The sequence below is a fragment of the Brienomyrus brachyistius genome, chromosome 11 (assembly GCF_023856365.1).
Source record: "Brienomyrus brachyistius isolate T26 chromosome 11, BBRACH_0.4, whole genome shotgun sequence".
Classification (NCBI taxonomy): domain Eukaryota; kingdom Metazoa; phylum Chordata; class Actinopteri; order Osteoglossiformes; family Mormyridae; genus Brienomyrus; species Brienomyrus brachyistius.
In genome coordinates, this window is record NC_064543.1 from 14207172 (window position 1) to 14224014 (window position 16843).

General features: G+C 45.4%; 2 protein-coding genes across 8 annotated transcripts in view; both read left to right on the forward strand.

Moving 5' to 3' along the window:
• The window catches only part of dagla (diacylglycerol lipase, alpha), a 32842-nt gene extending 19862 nt beyond the window's left edge, over positions 1-12980 (forward strand). For 2 of the 3 annotated variants that reach the window (XM_049031071.1, XM_049031073.1), the window contains 6 exons: positions 1425-1493; positions 1640-1712; positions 1852-2033; positions 2325-2451; positions 8947-9134; positions 9696-12980. In XM_049031071.1, the coding sequence (XP_048887028.1) occupies positions 1425-1493; positions 1640-1712; positions 1852-2033; positions 2325-2451; positions 8947-9134; positions 9696-10722 (1666 nt within the window). In that variant the 3' untranslated portion in view covers positions 10723-12980. The remainder of the gene's footprint in view (positions 1-1424; positions 1494-1639; positions 1713-1851; positions 2034-2324; positions 2452-8946; positions 9135-9695) is intronic. The other variant, XM_049031074.1, reaches the window with a different exon arrangement.
• Positions 12981-15680: 2700 nt separating this feature from the next.
• myrf (myelin regulatory factor) overlaps positions 15681-16843 on the forward strand; it is a 42702-nt gene continuing 41539 nt past the window's right edge. For all 5 annotated transcript variants that reach the window (XM_049031527.1, XM_049031528.1, XM_049031531.1 and 2 more), the window contains exon 1: positions 15681-16304. In XM_049031527.1, the coding sequence (XP_048887484.1) occupies positions 16259-16304 (46 nt within the window). In that variant the 5' untranslated portion in view covers positions 15681-16258. The remainder of the gene's footprint in view (positions 16305-16843) is intronic.

Consider the following 16843-nt stretch of genomic DNA (forward strand, 5'->3'; position numbering starts at 1 on the left):
GGGAGAGGCTGGCAGAGAACATGGTCATGAGTCTGATGGAGCCATTTCTGGATGACGGGAGAAATGTCACAACGGACAATTTCTTCACCTCACTGGCACTGTCACACAGACTGCTTCAGCGCAAAACTGAACACTACTGAGCACAGGGAATAAAGTTTGGTATGAACTTCCTCCAATTTCAAAGGACACTGCACAGCAAGAGGAATTCTCCGCGTCAGTGCTTAGAAGTGGCAGTGTCTCCTTGACAATTTATGCACCTAAAAAAACAAGATTGTGTGTGTTCTGAGTTCCTTGGACCAAGATGTGGCGATCTGTGAAGGCAGAAAGAGGAAACCCAACACGATAACAGACTATAACCACATGAAGGTATGTGAATGTGTGTATAATTTTACATCAGTGCTACAATGTTTTCTGATATGTACTATACAGGCCTATATAGAAAGAAGGTAGAAAAAAAGCAAATACACTCATGACTCTCTCTCTCTCTGCTGTTATAGTGTGGTGTAAATGTGTTGGACCAAATGGCGCGCATGTATTCCGTAAGAGCAGCAACATGCAGGTGGCCAGTAGCTGTATTTTACAACATGCTGGACCTGGTGGTGGCAAATTCCTACGTTCTGTACAAGGCATGTACAGGGTGGGAAGGCAAAAGAAGATTCTTTTTGAGTCATCTAGCCAAGGAACTCCATTGCCAATTTATGCCACAAAAGGCTATGGGGACAGAGGAAGGCTGCTGCTGTGCCAGGACTTGTATGGACAACTCAGTGTCAGGTACAGGAGAACTGCAACAGAAACCGCAGCAGGTTTACCAGTGCAAAGTGTTACAAATTCACTTGCGCCAAATGCAGGGATGATGGTCACTGGGTCTGCAAACACTGCAAAGTTTGAAACACTCAATTTTTTTTATAAATAAAACAGACTTGTGCTTCCATATATTTTGTGAATGTGTGTCTTTCATATTTGCAGGTCAGTCAGCATGTGGGATATTTGGTATAGATATGGCAGACTTTTGTGAAGGTTTCCATGTCACACACAGAGGTTTAGCCTGCCTTGGATTTTAGCTGCTCTGAGTAAAAAAATGCAAATGTGCCAGGCCTCACAGGTAATGGGTGTGTTTGCACAACAAAAGCAGGAGGACAATGGCCCAAGAAACTCTCAGCAGGGATGCTAGTAGGTGTTAGGCCCAGGGAATTTACGCAAATTTGCGTAGATTTGGCAGTTCTAGTGTTAAATCAGACCATGGTGGATTGTGAGTAAATAGCCAGCCATATGTTTGCTGGATGTCTACTTGTATGGCTTTATTAGTCTGAGGTTTTTTTTGAGCATCTGGATAAGGACAGAGGAGCTACTGTGCAGTGACACCTGCCTTGTGTTCTCCTGATGCCCTCCCGGTCTCCCTCTGCGTCGCCCCCGCACCCTGCCAGTGAGGACGCCATGGAGTACTCCAAAGAGTTTGTCACCTCAGTGGTTCTGGGCAAGGATTTGGTCCCAAGGTTGGTGTGTCCCTGTCTGTGCCTGAGAATAGACTTCAGTCTTCAGATGCAGTAGCGTGTGCATGTGTGTGTGTGTGTGTGAGTGTGAGTGAGGAGACTGTTTGGTTGCTATGGAAGCGTCACCTGTTCTGTCACCTGCCTGTCAGGATCGGCCTCTCTCAGCTGGAAGGGTTCCGACGCCACCTGCTGGAGGTTCTACGGAAGAGTGACAAGCCAAAAGTAAGAGATCAGTTTTACTTCGCATCCTCTAAACACTGCTTAAAGCTGCTAGCTGTCAATTATAATAGTTCCATGCTTTTCCGCATGGTATTGTTCTCTTTATTGTTAGCTTTAATGATGTGTGTGTCTCTCCCCTCAGTGGCGTATAATAATGGGGGGCACCAGGTGCATCCCAAAATCTGAGCTCCCCATGGACGACGATCCCCAGCCACAATCTGCGGCGCCCCCTAGTGACCTTAGCATTGCCCTCTCTGCCTCCACTCCTCTGTACCCGCCTGGCAAAGTAATCCACGTGGTCCACAACCATCCCCCGGAGAAATGGTGAGACATCGTGGACGACAGGTAAACGGGGGAAGGTGGCACACTGCGGCAGTGACCGACCGAGCTCCGTGGAGTGTTACAGTGAGGCTGTGACGCAGTGTGACCCCCCTGTGACTGTGATGCACTGACGCACTCTGACTAACACACCGTGGCGGTAACGCGCTGCACCATGCTTATGAGACATGGTGTGGTCTACGTGATACTGAGACAGTGTAGATGGCTCTGATTTGCATTCTGAAGGTTTTACAAACCTCCCCCCCCCCACCCCCCCGTCCGTTTATCCATACACAGCTGTGGTCAGGAAGAGCCCACCTACTTTGCCCTATGGGGGGACAACAAGACTTTTGATGAGGTCATCATCTCCCCCGCAATGCTGAATGAACACCTGCCACACATGGTGATGGAGGGCCTCAATAAGGTTGGTGTCTGTGTGTGTGTGCATGTGTGTGTGTGTGTGTGTGTGTGTGTGTGTGTTCTCTGCTGATGTGCTGAAATGTACACCCTTTTGCCTGTTCCCTTTTATTTATGAGAGAAATTCCGCCAAACTTACCCTGAGGCGATTCGCATAAGTTGTAGCTAAAACACCATCCCTTATCGGAACACCCTAAGTCTTTACTTTTACTTTAAGACTTTATTCTATTCATCCTCCTAATCCAGTACCTCGCAGGGAGCCTGGAGCCTGTCCCAGGCACCCTGGGGCACAAGGCAGGGGGTTATTTTGTTTGTCAATCATTTAAAATCTCTTCCATTCCCCTTGGATGAAATTGCAGGTGAAATAACATGTAGCTCCAAGGTTTCAGGGGAGACAGTCTGGACGTGGCTGTTCGTCAGTTTGCAGAGTTAAGTGCAACTGACAAGCTGCTTCTCCACATGAACCTGCTACACACACAATGTAGACCCATGCAAGTGTGTAGACAGCCAGCCTGTCTCAGCATTTAGGATCGTTAGCTCAGGCTGGGGAAAACGGAAGGCTGGAAATGCATGAACCGCATAATAGGACTGGACGGATTTAGCAGATATGCTAGATCTTATGCAACACCCTGCATTGTGTTGTATATGAACTTCTCTTTTTTTGCAGTTGTGCTTTGAAAAAGTAACCAGCTTACAGTGCTTAGCTGGCTGACCAGCATAGATGTTGTTCTTTTCTGTAAGTAGATCTGTCCCATACGTGTGCTGCAACATTCTTCTAATGGGAGGAAACTCCATGGTGAGACACCATGACCTCATAGTTGATTTTTTTTCCCCTAATCTTCATTTGATACCAGGTTCTCTGGTTTTAAAAGGGTGATTCTTTAGCTGTTTTTAATTTTTTTGCTCCGGTGTTCGTTTTTGGTATATTGCAGGGAGGGAGAACATTCCGGAGCACTCCCACCCTTACTCTCACCCCTTAGAGACTGCTGTGTTTGGGGGGGGGGGGTGTATTTTGGATGCATACTGTACTGTATGTATGCATCAGGTCAAAGAGATTCGGGTGCGAGGCTATGAATAGCTGCAGGCAACTGAATGCTTGTTTTGATTGATTGTTAGAGCATTAGGAGTGTGGGGGTGTGCTTAGGTTTGTCTCAGTATGTGTAATTAGAATCAGATGCTGCTCAGGTGGAAGTGAAATATAATAATTTTAGTCTTCCCAGCAGCCTTGAGGAGCTCATTAATGACACTGTCCAGGATGGCCTTGCCAAATATTTCTAATTGTTGCACCAGTTCACCGTGTTCAAGGTTCACGAAGGTTTGGAAGGCTGATGATTGACAGATATGATTTATGTTTTTCATTAAAAAAATAAACTTTGCTTTTTTGAGTGAAAGGATGACTGGAATTTTGACATTTTGTGTTGGTGGAGATTTTAACATAAATATGGACATTTACTGTTCAGTCAGAATAAATCCTGGAATCTTAATTATTTTAAGCATATTTCTGATATAAAAATTTTTGGAAGAACTTTCATTAAAATCAAATGAACTTCATGCAGACTTAAGATAAGGGATAATGAGCCTCCATAGGACTTCAGGTGATGTAGCTAATCACGTTTTTTTTAGTTGTCTGAGCTTCATGCTGCTAGGGGTTACTGTACTTAAACTGTTTTTCTACTCCATTAGATATCCCCATAACGAGATGTCTAATTTGGTTTTTGATATGGGCTAATTACACAGGATTCCTTGCTAGCAAACCTGACTAGTGTCACACCTATCTGAAGAATGTACATTAAACACTTAACATTTTGACACTTTCATCTGAATTGCTGTTGATGGTGCCATCAACACAGTTATGGTGCAAATTGCTTTATACATAAATGCCTGTGTTATTCCTAAACCTCATATGATTTTGGGTGTTTTGTACTGCTGGTATGTGTAACTCACAAGGTTTTATTCACGTGGCAGGTTTACTATTGCTATAATACTGGTGTCTCCGGTGAAGAGTCATTAACGGCTTTTTCATTGGCCTAGATTTCATGTGTCTTGAAGATATGAACCGACGGACCACCAATAGGGACACTCAAATTTTAAAAGAAAAAAAAAAACTTAATTATCACAAAAATGTATAGTGTTGCTTGATGTGGATTTTATTGGCAAATTCAAAAAGAAGTAGTTTGCAAAACTGCATTTAGTTTTGCAAGAAGAAGAGCTATGTACGGTAATTCTGTGCAGGCGTGCTATAAAAACAGTGGCAACTGAATTTATATTACTGATGGGACTTAATTTATTGGTATACAAAAATAATAATTTCAAAACTGGTATAACAATAACCTTCTGCGCAGAGTAAACATGGTGTTTCTAGATGATTTACGTTTGGGTAATTATTCGCAAGCGGCCTATTCTGTGCGGTATCAGCAATGCGCAGTACAACAAGCTCACCTCGCATTTCGCGTCCTGTAAATTTCCCCATCGCAGTTTTCAATTCAAGCATCACAACAACCGAGCACATTTTAGCTGCCAACACACACGGTGTTTTTTGCTGAATTATGAGACATGGATTTAAATCTTGTGGTATGATAAATGGCAAGTAGTAACTGCATGACGTGGAAAGTCTATTTGCAATTTAATTGCATCGAATCATTCAAAACCTAGCTAATTTGCCCACAGATTTTATGGAAACAGCTGTTGATCAGCGCTGGTGTGCACTTTAGCCATCAGCTCCAAATTTGGTAGATGGTTCATTGGGGCTTAAGGTTCTTGAGAGGGAAGAGGCATTGACTGATTGGAATGCTGTGAATGGGCTTCTATGACGTCAGAGCCAAAGATGTTTATTTGAATGATTCTAGTAGGTCAAGAAAGATCAACTACATGACCCTGGGGGATGATGGATGGGAAAATGTATAAACTGTTGGAATGATACTGTCCAGGTGTGTGGATCTCTGCTAAAGAAGCACAGCAGTGATCATGACGCTAAAGACACCTGCTGCCTTAATGCTGGCATACGTGGATGGTTAGCAGCTCCCAAGGTTTAGAAAAGAACAAAGCGGAACACTCTGGAAAGGACATAAAATCATACATTCCTAAAAACACAGTCGTTAAAATGGAATCTCTTGCCAGACTGTCAAAATAGGCTGTAACCCTAATTGTTTTATGGGAAGGTCAAATGCAGGAGTTCTAAAGTAGAAACAAACCCCCCTAAGTGTTCTTTTACGATGTAGATGACAAATAGACCTCTGCTATGGTCCATGAGTCTATTTTCTACATCTTGTGTCTGCATCATAACCTCTGCTGGTGTCTCGACAGGTGCTGGAGAGCGGTTTTCACAGAGCAGAGTGGCGAGAAGATGAGCAGGAGGATTCGGAGGCTGCAGGCCCACCAGCCACACCCCCTTAACCCCATCGCAAACACCCTCTTTCCCCCACACTCAGTCCTGCATGGCCTCCTGGGACCACCACTGCTCCACACTGATTAACATACACTTTTCTCTCCAGATACATGAAGATCGTTGTAGTTATTAGTATCTCCATCCCGCCCCTCTTTAAAGACCTTACTATGCCTTGAAGCAGCTTCATTACTCATTGCATCATCTATGTCAGGCATGGGTGATGTCCTGATGTTCCGGTTTAGTTTTGTGGTTTTAATGTAGTAAATGATTGCGTTGTACCAGGGGGGCTGAATATGCACTAGTCACTACTCAGACCTGTAGGACTGAAATTCACTATTCAAGTGATTTTGGAAGCCACAGAAAGGCTTCCTCCTGCTGAGCTCCTGAGCTAAAGTCTTGGATGGAATGATTATGCTCACAGATTCCTTCCTGGTGCTACTGATTGCCATATAAATCAAAGAAACCCATATTTTTTTTGCATCTTTGCTGAAATTATATACAGTACTCCATATACGATTTGTGATTGCTATGTGATCAGCAGCTTTCATATGAACTGACTTGGCTCATAATCAGTTGAAGTAGGATATGAATCTAGCCAGTGTGGTAACGGAAGCAGCTCAAGGGTGGAAAGGTTCTTTGGAGGCTTGGGGTGTTTGTCTTCCAGCTCTCGTAATACTGTGTGGTAGCCTGTCTTCTAACACCTCAGTTTTCTTGACCTTGGTATGCGTGAGTGACTAATCTAGTCCGGATACTGGTGCTGTATATTTTTGCTGGGGGAGGAGGGGGGGGGTTATGTATGCAGAGCATTTTATAATAAACAGCCCTCCAGCCTCTTGCTGTTAAGAAATATTTGCACTTTTAGCACTCCAGTTAATCAGCGCTTAGTTAATTAGAGGTAAATGATTTTTTTTAATTGATTCAACACAACTGACAGTAGCTATTTCTTCAAGCGTGTGAGCCAATCATGCCAAACTGGAGATGTGCGTGCCTTTTGTTCCCCCCTGCGAAGCCAATCCAGAAAGAGCCATGTCTTTTTGACGGGTGTTCCAGCCAATCGAGACTGACTCCAGAACTGCGATGGTTCGGTGCCGTTCCTTTTCGTTCTTCGCCTTAGCCAATGGTGTTTATTCGCGATTACTCATGTTTTACATATTTACAAGGGGAATTCATATTTTATTAGAATTTTCCATGTGTTCGTTCCATGTGTCTGTTAGTCCCCTAGTCCTCCTCCACTGTTCAGATATTTGTCATTCATGTGCCTTGTGAATTAAAATGCACAGTTATAGCATAATAGATGTGTATTGTCAGTGCATGTATATGTATTAATTGCTTTGACTTTTTTTTTCTTTAAGCTATGAATCTGAATTCTGCCAATTTTTGTAACTCATTAAAGAGGCCACACTTTGGCACCGTGTGCTTGTCTTCAGCATGTAAGAATGTCCATCACTAGCTTGTTGTCTCTGCATAGTTTCTGTTGTGGTATGTGTGGTCTGCTGTGGCTGGTAATTCACGTTGTTTGCTCCAACCACTGGAGTGATGCCTAGCAAGGAAAGGTACACATAACCCATAGAATGTGGCCCTTGTGTAAAAACATTGGTGGGCCCTAAAAAAACAGATGGGTGGGGGGGCAAGAGGCACCCTTGGCATTTGGGACAGTTGCCTGCCATAAGTAGAAGACTGCATGTAATTTACTAACACATTCACCCTGTATAGGACGTTGATACTAAAATAAATACCAGCCCATCATTAACGTAACTTAAAAAAAAGACAAATATGGTTTTATACACGGGCCCTGGACCTTCTGAAATAAGGGATGCTGTTGTTTTAATTGAAAGGGCAGCAGCGTTCATATGAACTGACACTGATCCTGGTGCAGATCTCATGGCCCTTTGGTGTGTTTACGCTTCAGGATGGAAGAAGCAGTGTGGGGATCGGCGTCAGTCACGCTCGGCACGTCTCTCTGGCCGGGCACGCCGGAGAGGGCACTGCAGTGCCTATAAATGGGTCATACGCCCCTCCTGAATGTCATTGCAAAGTGTAATGTACTCCGTTCAGTCCAGGTGCCTCAAATATAACCTTGACTGATGTTGGCGCAGTAACAAACTCTGGGGGGGAGGGGTGTTGTTGGTCTATTTTACACGACGGGAAGAGACACTTGGCTCTTGTTTGCTCTGATCTCACTCTTGCTTGGTCCAGATCACCCTGATGCGATTAATAAAAAAAACAGCAGAAACACTGACTCCATCTACAAATGGTGTACATTTTTTTTTTCTCAGGTTTTTTAATTCATAGGAAAAGTAGGAGTTTATCCCAGAGCTCGGTCCTTAGGTAGTTAATGTTCTGAACATTTTGCATAACTTGACTTCAAATGCTGTCATTCGATATATGTGCATAAAACCTTTTCATGGTGACAGAGGTCACAGGCTGGTGCCATTTGCGTAATATATCACTTAGGATTCTGGGATTCTGCCATGATGGAATATCTGGAAGGTGCGGTTGAGGCTTCAGTAGTGATTCTGCAAAACTGGTGAGTCTCCTCGAGGCTCCGCTGAAGGGTCCCACCGATTCCAGCCGCAACCCGCTCAGTGGAATGAAACTGCAAACGTTTCCGGAAGGCACCGCGGCATGGATCACGCTCGCGGCCTGTCAGGGCCCTTGCGCTCAGGGCGCCGTTCGCCGTTTCGCGCGATGCCCGTGTAGCTTGCACTTTCATTTCCACCCTCTGCTGGATGCCTTGGTTAAGCGGGGGCAGGGAGGCTATATCAGCATGCTGATAGTGAGAACAGGCTGATATCCGCAAGGCATTATGGGAAATGAGGCACTTAACCGGCTCTCTGTAGCCACAGTGTGGTGTTTGCTCTCTGTGTATTTGTCTGCGAACCTCGCGGAGGGTGTTAACTCTCCACCATGTGCGTAAATACAGGAAGTGTCGAGTATGTGTGGCAGTTCTTCTGGAAGGACTCTATGGAGGCTTATGTAACTGCAGCGTTATTGATTAAAAATAACTTAAGAAAAAAAAAATGTGGTATCCGTTCTCCTCCGTCGGCTCCAGATCTGCCTGCTCGTCCTCCCACGTGGTTCCATACAAACTGGCCTTGTCCTCATTCCTGCCCACAGGTCCTGGAGAACTACAACAAGGGGAAGACGGCCCTGCTGTCGGCGGCCAAGATCATGGTGAGCCCCACGGAGGTGGACCTGAACCCTGACACAGTGCTACTGGGGCCCCTGGTCTCAGAGCAGCCCACCTCCATCACCCAGCACCGCAGGAACAGCAGCGTCAGGTCGGTTTGGGAGGCTCTTCTAGGGTGCGTGACTGTCCCTTTTATACCTGTGTTTATCTCCATTGCATCACTGTCTCTGTGTGTGTCCATGTGGGATTAACCCCGCACCCACAGTTTCTTGTGTGTTTATTTGGGTGCGTGTGTGTGTGTGCGTGTGTGTGCGTGTTATACATTTCATGTGATACTGTCTGTGTCACTGTGTCTCTTCCACATTTACTTGCAGAGTTGTTACTGTGCAGTTTTTGTTATTTTCACTAACGCTGACCCTGTGCCCCCCTCCCCCCACTCTCATCCTGATCCCAGTGCAGTCCTGTGCTCTTGTACCAGTAGATCTATTGTATGCTCAGGCAGTGACGATGACCTGCATCCCTCCTCTGCCTCCTGCCCCGTATCTCCTGTCAAACCCCCTACCCCTGTTGCTTCCTGTCTGTCAGTCTTGTTGTATTTTTCCTCCGGTCCATCTTCCATCCTGCTTTCCATCCGTGTTTGTTCTCTTGTCTGCATTCCCTTCCCTTCCTCTTCCTTAATCCCTTCTTTTTTCCCCTTCTTCTTCCTTTACCTCTGCCACCATCTCCTCATCGCTAGGTCTTGCGCCCGCTCTGAGATCTCTCTGGATGGTTTTTCGGAGTGCTCCCCTCCCCCAGTGCCAGTGGTCCTGCAGGGGGCACGGGAGCGGCTGGCCGTTGAGCTGCGGGACCGGCGCGCCCCCCTGGCTGTGATGGAGAGCCTGTCAGACGCCGAGTCGCTCTACAGCCTGGATTCTCGGCGCTCCTCTGCAGCGTTACGTGGCTCACCCAACCTTGGGGGGCTGCCCTTTCCCTTGGACACCCCCATCCCAGAGGAAAATCCCTCCCTCAGCTCCCGTACCGAGCTGCTGGCCGCTGACTGCCTCAGCCAGGCCAACCCTGTGCCAGACCTGGGAGAACATGGGCCCTACTCCACCCCCCCAGATTCTAGTCCCGCTCCTCCAGTCTACTTCCGGATCTCCCCTGGCACTCCCAGCTACAGCAACTTCTTCCCACCCAGAACCCTGACCCAAACTGTCATAGACAAGTCCTACCACCAGGGGGCGGCACACCCCTACTGTTCCTCTAAAACCATTGGTGGGCCCTACTCTTCATCACCCACCCATGCAAGCCTGGCCAGTGAGGGGACAGAGGAGTTAGAGAACGAGAGGGCAGAAGCGCCTTCAAAGCCATCCACTTCCCTGCCGCCATTGCCCAACGGCGGCCCCAGCCAGACCGTGCTGGAGTTTGCCCAGTTTCTGGACTCCCTCTTCAAGCTGGACGGCAGCGCTTCACCCCCGTTGGATCTCTCGGACGGGGAGTCAGAGTCCGGCCGGGGCTCGTTCACGCAGGAGGAACGGTCTGGAGACATGGTTGCAGCGGAGGAGCATCAGCTGCTTGCTCGTGCCACCCTGGAGCCCAACCTGGTCCCCAAGCCCCCGCGCACGTTCGCCGGCTCCGCCGACCCTTCATCCGGCATCTCCCTGTCTCCCTCCATACCGCTGTCCTCTTCTGGGGAACTCAATGACCTCTCCCCGGGCGATGCTGTGCGAACTGCTGCATCTTCCCCATACGCCGGAGAAAAGACACTCTCATCCGTAGTCTGACTCCCATCTCCTTTCCCACTTTCTCTCCCTGCGTATCTCCATCTCCTCTCCCGTTCATTCTTCCCCGTGTTCCCCCTCCCATCCCCTGTTCTTCATACGGTTTGTCTGCACCCCCTGAATGGACCACCCCCCCTCCCCCCGGCACAGACTCTGTCTCCACAGTTTGGGGAGGCATCTATCAGGACTCTCAATCGGTCAAGTGGACACAACCACTAGGTGCAAAAGTTCCTGTGAGGTGTTTTTTCCGCCAGTGCGGAAGGTGGGTTGGGACGCTGTGCTTGGCCTTCACGCCATATGCTGACTGTGAGCCCCGCCCACTGCTCACACCAATGAGGTTTCAGCTGCTGGCCAATTCATTAGCATAGTCCAAAAGAAAGCCTTATTGCTTGGCTGCTCGCCCTTTACTTATACACATGCACTTTTAGACTCCCCCCTTACAGAGAGGTAACAGTGGACACAGTCAAAAATATCACCCAATAAATGTACTCCCCCCCCCCCCCCCCCAACCTCAAAATGGTTACTTCCAGCTGGGATTGAGAGGGAAGAATATGGGACAAATTTAAAAACGAAAAAGGATGAACATACGGATGGACAGAGAGGGGAGGGAGTGTTTGCAGTCAATTCCTCAGGTTAATGAAGAGACAATGGAATGAAAAGCAGCTTGATCGGAGTGGCAACGATCCCATTATCAAAGTGTCATGATTTGAAAGGAAGGCATTTTTCCTCGGCAGCGATCGCTAATACGTGGGTGATATAATTGTTTGGTCTTTTCCCGGTTTGCTTGCATCTTGCGTTGTGAATTTTGCTTTATCGTGTTGAAAAGTGAAGGATGTAAGGTTACCATGGCGCTGGAACCGTAAGGAAATGCCCGTACAACCCCTTCCTGTAAACGGATTCACACGCCGTAGCTTGTCCCACTTGCCAAATGTAAGTATATTATAGGACGTTGTGTGTATTTTAGTTGTGCGGAAGGTAAGCATGCATGCGTTTAAGGCGGTGCTGTTTCCAAAGAGCAGCAGGGTCCATCCCGCCCCCCCCCCCGCTCAAGTCTTGGGCGTGTGATGCAATTGCAGTAAGTGCTGGTGGTGGGGATCTGACCGCACTGTGTGTGGACTGGACTCGCACGAGGGTCAACAGGTCAGTTTCAAAATGCTAATAATTCAACACTGCCGCGTGAACCTGAGTGTCACATGTAGCTGATAGGGTCCAAATGTAGGAGTCGGTCCATTTTCTCGGTGTGCGTCCCGCGTCCGCCACCAGGTAGCGCTCTCCAGCCGGGACAGCTAACAGAACTTTTCTGAAGGCCCTTTCTGTCCTGGAAGGGGGGGGGGGGCAGTTACCATGATAACAGCTCCGAATCAGCCGATCTTAAGTGTGTGCGAATTTGTGGATGGAAACCTTTGGTGTTTCCTTCTCTTTCGTCATATTCCAGACTTAGGATTGAGAGAGGCAGCTTCATATCTTCCTATTTATTAATGGTTTAATTGTTACTGGCATTTTTATACCGTTGGGTTTGCCTTTTTTATGGTGTGAATGGAGTGTTTTTAGGACCTTGGATGTGTAGAAAGTAGCCCCCTCCAAAAAAAAAAAAAAACAGAACCAGAAAAGAAGGGAATGGTTCTCTGTCTAAGTGAAAAAGTGCAGGGCTGGGCTGTCGGTGCCCTTTGACACTGCCCTGTCCATCACGTCCTTTGGTAGAATCCACCCCTCAAATGAGTTTCTGATGCCAGTCTTCGGTGTGGAGGAGCGTGGCGAGTGTGCAACGGTTACCACAGCGATCACACCTGTGTTTAACACAGCTGTTGTGACTCTACAGCACTGTCTGCTTTGTGGATTTATTTATATAATATATCTGTAAGAATGGTCTTGTTTCCAAACTATTGTATATAACACTAATGCCCGTAGGAGACCGTGTCCAAAAAGTACTGTCTTATGATCATTGCCATATTATAAATATATATCATATTTGACACACATCTATATATATATACATTATATATATTAAGAGAATGTGTATGAGAAACAAATCTATATAGTAAAAAGATATATGAGAGGTTTATGCAGAGATATTATGTAGAGAATTATGTTTCTTCCATGTTTTTATTTTCCGATTTACATGCACCCCCAACCCTATTCCTGTCTGAGAATGAGAATCAAGAATGTACTTTACCAAACCCCGACCCCCACCAAGCACACTGGTCTGCCTGTAATAAATAAAAAAAAAAACTCAATCTCAAAAGAAAAGGTTAAGAAAATCATTAATCGCCTACTTGTTAATTCTTTTCAGCTGCCCTTGTCACTTTAGCTGCTGAAAAATGGTTTCGCGCCACTTGAGATACCGGGGGTGTGACTTCGGATGGAAACGTCCACATTCATTTCAGTGATGAATTTGCTGCTGATTCAAATGAGCTACAACCAGAGCTACCCTGTGTATGAATTCAGTTGTCTTCTGCAAAGTCTGGCTTTAACGCTGCCAAACGGCCAAAGAAGTGCTTTGAACACACAAAAAATGTGGAAATCTGCAGGTTTTCCCCTATCATCTATTTTCACTCTGTCACGGTGACATAATGAATATTTCTTTATTCTTCATCTAAACATTAAACTCCATATTTCCGAATTTAGGCATTTATATTGCTCACGCTAACACACTCATATGTGGATCTGGTGTCCACACACACATATGCAACCACCCACTCGTCACCACCCACACTGCAGTTCCCCAGAAAGCCAGGCATACTGAAATGCTGCAGACCTCTCTACAGGAGAGGTACCAGAGCCGAAAAGCGAGACGCTCGCGTCTTGTAAACACGGACGCTCCCTTCATACCGCTGACGTGGGAGAGCGTGGCGAAGGTAAGCCGCACACATGCTGGGTTGAGACAGAAACCCCAAGAGATGGTGGACAATGCTGAAACGCTGTAGCTGGCTGGATCCGCGAAGGAGTTAAATCATACGATTAACATCAGTGAAGAACGCCGAACGCAGAGCTTTGGTAGGGAACTACGCAAGTCCAGGAAGACACCTGTGTCCAGGCCTGCAGCTTAACAATGCTACTAGCTATGAGAATTATAGAACCGCAGGCAAGTCCCTGATATAATCTCACACGCAACCTCATAGTCCAACGCTATGTATCTTGCTGGGAACCAACGCTCACACCAAGCATCAGGAGAGGTAGTTGCCCCTCAGTTTGTAGGCCTATTGAGAAACTGCCACGTAGTCATAGTGTCCTGGAAATTTCCCTGAGGTCATAGGACTGGAATATTTCCTCATGATTCAAGCGGGACAGAAATTTTCATAAAGGCCATAGTATGTGGGACCTGTGAATTCATTGGCGATTGTTGCATTTTGGACTTGGATATTTCCTCTTGTTCATGGCAGAGTTGGATCCAGTCTAATCTGCCCAGTTTCTGGCCACCCAATCAATGTTAACAATGTCAGCAATACTGTTGCTCCAATATAATAAAATAAACCACAATAACTGCATAAATGATTTGGCTGGATCCTCCAGCTAAACTGTCCTAAACGTGCATAATGATTCAGTTTGCGGACAGATTTAAGTCCTAAATGAAAAATCAAACGGTGATGCTGAAGTACACATGCGCGTATACACATACACACACATACACACACTCTCTCTCTCTCTCTCTCTCTCTCTCTCTCTCTGTCTCACACACACAGCTAGAGCAGAATGAACTGCTTTAACCATCCCAGCTGTTTCATTGTCACACTTCGTCTCTATCTCTCTCTCTTGCGCGTCTGTGTGCTCCTAAACAATCTGAGCTGTGTAATCGAAAGAACAGATGCGTTGTTCAGAGCAAACAGGCAAGGAAAATGCGATGGAGAGAGAGAGAGAAGCAATCCAGCTGTGAGGGACAAGACAACCAAACAGCATCTCCCCCCCAAGGGAGCGGAGGTGGGTGGACAGAGCTGGAGTGGAAGGACACATACACAGGACCTGATTCAAACAAATCGTTTTCTTAGTTATACAACAATCTTCATTCATATCAACTGTCGCAACTTATTTACGTTTATAATGATATGAAAACCCAATGTATTAAGAACCTGTTGAGGATAATATAGCCTAAATAGGTGCTTAATAAATTGGGTTGCCACATCATTATAAACGTAAATATGTTGACAGAACCCTTCCCCCCCTGCTACCTGATAGTGCTGGAAAAATAGCTGATAATATTCAATGGTTCAACAACGTACTTCAAACTGACACAAGCCAGTAAATTTCTACACGCAAAGGCCTTATTTCACGGCAGTGATGAACAATGGCAAGGACAATGGTCCACTCAGATGTTCAATCTTCCGAACTGATAGAAAGCGACAAAGTGGCGATCAATGGCCAGTGATCAGAGTTTTATAGCAAATTATATTGTTTTACGCATTGATAATCAAGACATCACTTATTTCATCATAAAAATAATTAAATCAGTGTATACTGTATTACCCATGAGTCCATACAACATATTTAGCAATTTTTAGATATTTTCGAAATAATGAACTTTATATAAATAATTAATCCTTTTCCGTTTGTCGCAGTCTGAAGCTGCGATGGTTATGTATCTGCTAGTGTAATAATAATATATAATCTACATATTTTAAAGTCCACTTTTGTCGCTTAATGACTATATATGTAGCAAGTGATTCGCTACCATAAAATATTCATATAGTCAAGCATATTTTAGAAACGAATTAAATTAGATGGAAAATTAATCAGAATGATTTAATAGCGTTGTGATAGTACGAAATGAAAGAGGATATATTTCGTATAAATCGACAAAATCTGTCAGGTTACACAGTTGTCTGTATAGAGCACAACTGCCGCGGTATGCTAAAACACCTGTCGCAGTTTCTTTTGGGGAAATTACGATTAAAAATGTACCCTGGATAAATAGTTAGAACTGTTGATCGATGTAAAACTGACCACACGGGCAAACGATGAAGGAGGGGGGTCAGAGAGTGACGCCAAAGTTCACTCTTATGCTGTACATTGTTGCACTGGGCAGTCAATTTCTTATCCAGTAACATCATTAAACAGGGAAATGAGACTTTTAGTCATTAGGCAGAGCGTAGTAAAACTGAGGCTGTTATAATGATACTATGCTATAACCACTTTCAGTTGTAAAACCGGATACTTACTTTTAGTTGTCCTTAAGTGAACGGGGGCGTCTAATTGGGCATTTCAATATTACCAGCGCATAGGGCAGGATTTGTACATTTTAAAATGCTAGTTGGACGGAAGGACAAAGGGAAACTCCCAACTTTCCAGCAAGGACATTAGGCGTAGGTTAGCATTTTAAGTATGTATTGAAAAAGAATAGCGCTCGTTTCTTCGCTGAAAAGGGAGGGACGAAATCTTTTAGTGATACGTTTATTCAGGTGAGCGAAGCTCCCCGAAAAAAAGCATCAAACGAGAAAGTCCGTGCAAACTCACTGGGATGCGTTTTCGCTGAAAGTCCCGATCGGCGCACATCTGCTCGTTTTGGAAGCGGAGACTTTCATGGCTTTTTCTAGGGGCACTCGGTAGGATGGACGTGGTTGATGAAACGGAAGCCTTGCGGAGATTTTTCGAAGGTAAGACTGAAAATCCGTCAATCGTATCTTATCTTTTGCAGCTATTATAATGGGTGTAATGTGCTGAAATGAACCTGAACCTAAGGCGCTCCTTACCCGGAGAAAGGTGCCAAACTTTTTGGACTCTAATAAAAATCGCATTTTCGCCTCCTGGGACCGGTAAAATTTACCTGAAATTGCAAGTTCTTCCCTTAATCCAGAAACACACATCAAACTATTCAATTAACTTAAAATTGATCGTATTTGAAAATTGATTCAACAATTGGAAGATTTCAAGCGTCCAACAGGACACTAAATACTATAAAAAAAATCTGGACAGATGGCACGACAAAATCTAATTATTTAATTCATCATAAAACATACATTTTGTGGCTGATGTATCATACCAGCGGCTAGTTTGAGTATGGTTGTACAATGTGCTCTGTGTTGTTTCTTGCGGATATATATGTATAGAAATGGCCAATTTTAGGGCATCACAGACAGCAAACTTCTCAGTGTTAGATGTTTATCAGCAGAGGCCTGGTGCATTTATGAGACGG